Below are 6,311 nucleotides of genomic sequence, written 5' to 3' on the forward strand. Positions count from 1 at the left end.
GGTGCCTTAGAATCTCCTATCCCCTGCAGTGCTTGCAACACATCTTCTTTAGTGAAAGGAGCAATAAGTTGTAACTGCTGAGATCTTGTAAGCCCTGGTCCTTTCCTCATTATACTAGGATTAATAGCAGGTATGCTATTAGTTGATCTTCCTAGCAATCCTCTATAGAACCCCACTACTTCTTGCTCAATACCTTCCGGAGTGTTGATCAATCTACCATCTTCAGCTATTAGGAATTTGAGTTGATTCTGTGCTACTCTGCCTTTCATGCTTGCAAAGAAAAAGGCTGTATTGGAGTCTCCCAATTGGAGCCATTGAATTCTAGATCTTTGTCTGTATATGCTCTCCTCTATCTTGCTCCATTATTCCAATTGTTGCTTTGTGTTTCTCTCTGTTTCAAACATGTCTTCAGGTATTGTAGTGGTTCTCATCTGAGCTTGTATGTTAGCTAAAGTTTCCCTTAGCTATTGCACCTTGCTTGTTGTACTGGAAAACTCCTTCCTGTTCAGACTTTAATAGCCACTTTGACATTCTTCATATTGTACCAGATACCTTTCATATTCCTGTTATTCTTATCCCATCTGTCTCTAATTATATTTTCAAAATCTGGATGATCAGCTAGGCAGTTGAAAAACTTGAAAGGTTTCCCTTTAGGTTCCATTTCTGATTCCAGCTCTATACACAATGGAGAGTGATCGGAAAATTGAGGATCCATCACATTAACTTGCATTGGTGGCATGTTCATCATCCAGCGTGCATTAACAATGACTCTGTCAATTCTGCTATAGACATGGCCGTTTGTCTATGTATAGAATCTACCCACAGTATTAAGTTCATTCAGTCTGCAATCCTCTATCAGAGATCTGAAGTCCTTGATCTCATTTTCCTGCACTATTGTACCATTTACCCTGTCCTCAATATCCATTACTGCATTAAAATCTCCCATGATTAACCAAGAGAGTCATCTGGGCGTCTATTCTCCTTAATGCTTCCCACATATCACACCTGTGAGCAACTATATGCAATCCATAAATAGCTGTAAAAGCAAATTGCTTTCTAGAACTGCTATTTTGAACTATGCCATGAATGTACTGAGTATGAGTCTGAATCAAAGTAAGTTGAATACTTTTTGGATCCCAAAGAATCCATATTCTTCCCTTATCACCAGCTGATCTATTTGAGCACCAATTCCACCCTGGTGCACATTTATTAATAATCTCATTTTCTTTATTATCCTGCACTCTATGTTCTACTATTGCTATAAGACTAATTTTTTTATTTTTCAAGAAATTTTTCATCTCCTTCTGCTTATATACCTTATTGAAACCTCTCACATTCCATGTAGCTATCTTCTTATAGATTTTGGATTGGGTGGTGCTTTTCCTTCAACTGCTCCCATACTACTTCTAGCATTGTCTTCATGTGCCCATCTTGAATTTCCTTCCAGTGCTTCCTCTCTTAATGGAGAGAAACCATTGTTAGTAGTGAGAACTTGTTGAATTGGACTTGTCAGTCCTCCTCTACCTTTTGCTTTTATCCACACTTGTTGATCACCATTTAACTTCTGAAGTTCAATCTGCTGCACTTGAGCTATTTGCTTGCCTGTTTCCTTTCCTGCTTGCTTTACTGGCCCTATTGCAACCCACTGAGCTGCTGGATTTGCATTCTTTGCCTGCTGCATATTTCCATTAACAGTAATACTTCTTCCTTGTTGTTTAAGCATTACTGGTTTTTGTTGTTACTGCTATTCTTCCTAGCTTCCCCAGCTCTGCCTTGCTCTCCATCACAATCATGTCCCACCATCAAGCATTTCTTATAATATTGTGGCACCCAGTCATATTCCAACAACTGTTCAAACTCCTTCCCTGCAGGATCTTGTATTTTAATACATTTAGGTAGCTCTTTACTGATATCCATTCCAATAAGGACTCGGGCATAAGAGATTCTGGCTGTATTGGTTGTGCATTCATCAATATAGATAGGGCAGCCCAATCCACTAGCAATTCTGCTTAGAGTCATCCTTCCCCAGCAATTCAAAGGAAGATTAGGAAAACTAACCCATAATGGTATAGTCTTAAGAACTTCATTATACAAATTAAAATCTGCCGACCATGATTTCAGAATTAATGGCTTTGCTCCCATGGTATGTGGCCTTGAATACAACACTTCATTCTTATCATCCATGCTATTAAATAGTATAACAAAATACCCTTCGTTGTGATAAAATACTTTTGGTTTAGCAGCAAAGTTCCATTGTGCTGCTATGAATCTCTCCATGGCTCCTATTGAAGGTGAATCTCCAATAACATACAAGATTATAGCCTTCTGCCATTTCGCATTTTCCACCTCCATCTCCTCCTGTTGTAACTGCACTTTCTTTACTCCATCATGAATGGTAGGTGGTATGAACACTAGATCCATTCCTTTTGCAGCCAGTTTATTGCCAGTGAATAGATTTACCCAATTTTTCTCAGTTTTCCCCAACTCTGGTTTTGATGCCTCTTGACCTAGTGCCTTTGTAGTATTCTGATTCTTACCTTGTTGCTCCTCCATGTGCTTTGTGTTGCTTGTAGTACCTGTATTCCTTGATTTTGTTACTTCTTCTACTATTATACTCTTCTCCTTCTAATTATTCACTATTTCCATTAATGGAATAGTATCGACCAATGGAACATTGATTTCTTCTGAATTTCCCATAACAATCTTCACAGCAGCTGATTGAGGTGTAGAATTCCTCACATTAGGACTCAAACTCCCCAGATCCTGTGTTAGCTTCATCTGCATGGTGCTCAATCCTACAGAATTGGATGATATCACTAGTGTTCCTTTGCCGCAAGTTAGGGTTCCTAATTGTGAATCATTTCCACAATTCCTCCCCAAATTCCCACTTCTACTACCTGATGCTATGAATTCTGCTAAATGAACCTTTGGTACATTCTTTTTGTCACGACCCTAAATCCCAACCCGGTCGTGATGGCGCCTCTCGTGAAGACAAGGCCAGCCAACTAAACCCAATTTACCTTTTTAAGCAGTTAAACAACATAAAACAGTCTAAAACATGAATTAATAGTATTAAGTAGCGAATAATGTCAATAAAGTGCGGAAAACATAACCCAACACAGCCCTAACCGGGGTGTCACAAGTTACGAGCATCTAACAGTACCCAATACTCAAAGATAACTACAGAGTTTGAATTACTGAACTAAGACTGTAAAAAAAAGAGATAGATAGAGAGGAGCTCCAGGCTGCAAAACGCCAATAGCTACCTAAAGACTCCTCGAAGATCCGCCTGAAGCTGGAATGAATCAGCACTCGGGAGCGGGACCAGCTATGCCTGAATCTGCACACAGGGTGCAGGGAGTAAAGTGAGTACTCCAACTCAGTGAGTAACAAATGTAAATAATGACTGAAAGTAAGAAAATACGCAAGGCACAAAGCAGTCTATAATGAAGCAGTAAAATTATTTAAAAACAGTAAACCAGTGAAAAGACAGGTAAAATCCCCTTTCAGCAAGTAAACAGGTAATTGACAGGCAATTAAGGTACAGTAAATAAATAAAAGCTCGCCCCTCGGGCACAGTATCACCACATCCGCCCCTCGGGCCACATCTCAGAACAATAACAGCCCCTCGGGCTCAATCTCACATCACACAGTGTACCCGCGCTCACTGGGGGTGTGCAGACTCCGGGAGGGGCCCCTCATGGCCCAAGCGCAATAACAAGCCATCTCGTGGCATCACAACTAGGCCCTCGGCCTCATATCAATCAAGCCACCTCGTGGCGTACATATCTCAGGCCCTCGGCCTCAAATCAGTATCAGTGTCTCCTCACAACATAGGCCCTCGGCCTTACTCGGTCAAAAACACTCACAAGCCCCTCGGGCAATAGTAAACAGTGTTTCTCAGCTCAAAACATCATTTAAGTCTCAAAACTGAGTAAAACGGCTGAGTAGTAAAACAGTGGAAAATAACATGACTGAGTTCAAGTAGTAATTCAAAACAATGAGGAAATATCAATAAAAAGCCCCGAATGGTTCAAATAGTTGGCACGAAGCCCAAATGTGGCATTCAGCCCAAATCATAGTGATAGCAAACAAGTTTCAGTTAAATACGCGGTAAAATCGTCAACCGGGACGGACCAAGTCACAATCCCCAATAGTGTACGACCCCACGCTCATCAGCAAGCATGTGTCTCACCTCAACATAGCACTACGATGTGCAATCCGGGGTTTCAAACCCTCAGAACATCATTTATAGTCATTACTCACCTCGAACCGGCTAAATCTCTAGCTCGCGACGCCTTTGCCCCTCGAATTGGCCTCCACGTGCGTCGAACCTATCCAAAATCAGAGCGAGGATGTCAAAATATGCCAAGGGAACAAAGCCCAAGCAAAAACAATCAATAAAGGGCACAAATCCCGAAATTAGCAAAACCCGAGCCCTGGGCCCACTTCTCGAAACTCGGAAATTTTTACACCAACGGATTCCTTATCTCCCCACGAGTTCATACATATTAAGAATACCAAAATCGGAGTCCAAATGACCCCTCAAATTCTCATTTAAAGGCCTCTTAAACTCAAGCCCTAATCCTCCATTTTTAGCCCTTTAATCCTTTTAATTACAACCTTAATCCATAAAATACTACCATAGAAATGTGTTTTTGGTCCAAAAATCCTTACCTTAACGAAGTCTCTTGATTTCTCTCTTCAGAATCCCCGAAAAGCTCCAAGGTCGAAGTCAAAAATGATGAAATAACCCAAACTCGCGAAATGAAATAACATATATGTCTGCCCAGGACTTTCGGCATATGCGGTCCAAGGCCTCGCTTTTGCGGTACCGCATTTGCGGCCCAACCACCGCTTCTGCTGTTTTTTACTTAAGGCCCAAAATCGCATCTGCGATAGAACTTCCGCATCTGCGGCTTCGCAGATGCGGCCATCTTGACCGCTTCTGCGAAAACTGCTTGCCAGCCCCAATTTCGCATCTACGGCTTCCTCCCTCGCACCTGCGGCCTCGCACCTGCGGTCCCAATTCTGCAGGTGCGAAAATACCAGAAGCAAAAAATCTGCAGCTTTCACAAACATCCAACTTCTCCGTTAACCACCCGAAATCACCCCGAGACCCCCGGGACCTCAACCAAAAGCACCAACACATCCTAAAACCTTATTCAAACTTGTTCCAATCACCAAAACACTTCAAGCAACATCAATTCAACCAAAACACATCGGATTCAAGCCTAAGCTTCTAAAAATCTTCGAATTTCCGCTTTTGATAAAAAAAACCCAACCAAATCACGTCCGAATAACCTGAAATTTTGCACACACATCCCAAATCACCTAATGAAGCTACTACAACTCTCGGAATTCCATTCCGACCCTTATATCAAAATGTCGCCTACCAACCGGAAATCGCCAAAATATCAACTTCGCCAATTCAAGCCTAAATCTACTCCGGACCTCTAAAACCCATTCCGATCACACTCCTAAGTCATAAATCACCTCCCGAAGCTAACCGAACCATCGGAACTCACATCCGAGCCCTCTAACACATAAGTCAACATCCGGTTGACTTTTCCAACTTAAGCCTTCCGAAAAGAGACTAAGTGTCTCAAACTTCACCAAAACCAATCCGAATCCAAGCCGACCAACCCGATACCTCAAAACACGGATAAGCAAGGCATAAAGAAGCTGAAATGGGGGAAATAGAGCGGTAACTCATGAGATGACCAGCCGGGTCGTCACATCCTCCCCAACTTAAATAAACGTTCGTCCTCAAACGAGTCAAGAAACATACCTGAAGCCTCAAACAGGTGAGGATATCTGCTCCGCATCTCCCGCTCGGTCTCCCAGGTAGCCTCCTCCATGGGCCGACCTCTCCACTGCACCTTCACCGAAGCTATATCTTTTGATCTCAACTTCCGAACCTGACGCTCCAGAATAGCTGCTGGCTCCACATCATAAGTCAAATCACCCTCCAACTGAACTGTGCTGAAGTCTAGAACATGAGACGGTTCTCCAATACACTTCCGGAGCATAGAAACATGGAACACTGGGTGCACACTCGACAAGCTGGGTGGCAAGGTAAGCTCATAAGCCACCTCCCCAATCCTTCGAAGTACCTCAAAAGGCCCAATGAACCGCGGACTCAACTTCCCTTTCTTTCCAAATCTCATAACACCTTTTGTGGGCGAGACCTTCAACAGAACCTTCTCACCGACCATGAAGGACACATCTCTAACCTTCCTGTCAGCATAACTCTTTTGCCTTGACTGCGCTGTACGAAGTCTCTCCTGAATCACCTTCACTTTATCTAA

General features: G+C 42.5%; 1 protein-coding gene across 1 annotated transcript; it reads right to left on the reverse strand.

Annotated features, from left to right (window-relative positions):
- LOC109225998 lies at positions 1,723-2,553 on the reverse strand. Its single transcript, XM_019390801.1, has one exon. It carries the CDS (start codon positions 2,551-2,553, stop codon positions 1,723-1,725), a length of 831 nt encoding a protein of 276 aa, XP_019246346.1.

The sequence above is a fragment of the Nicotiana attenuata genome, chromosome 5 (assembly GCF_001879085.1).
Source record: "Nicotiana attenuata strain UT chromosome 5, NIATTr2, whole genome shotgun sequence".
In the NCBI taxonomy this organism is placed as follows: Eukaryota; Viridiplantae; Streptophyta; class Magnoliopsida; order Solanales; family Solanaceae; genus Nicotiana; species Nicotiana attenuata.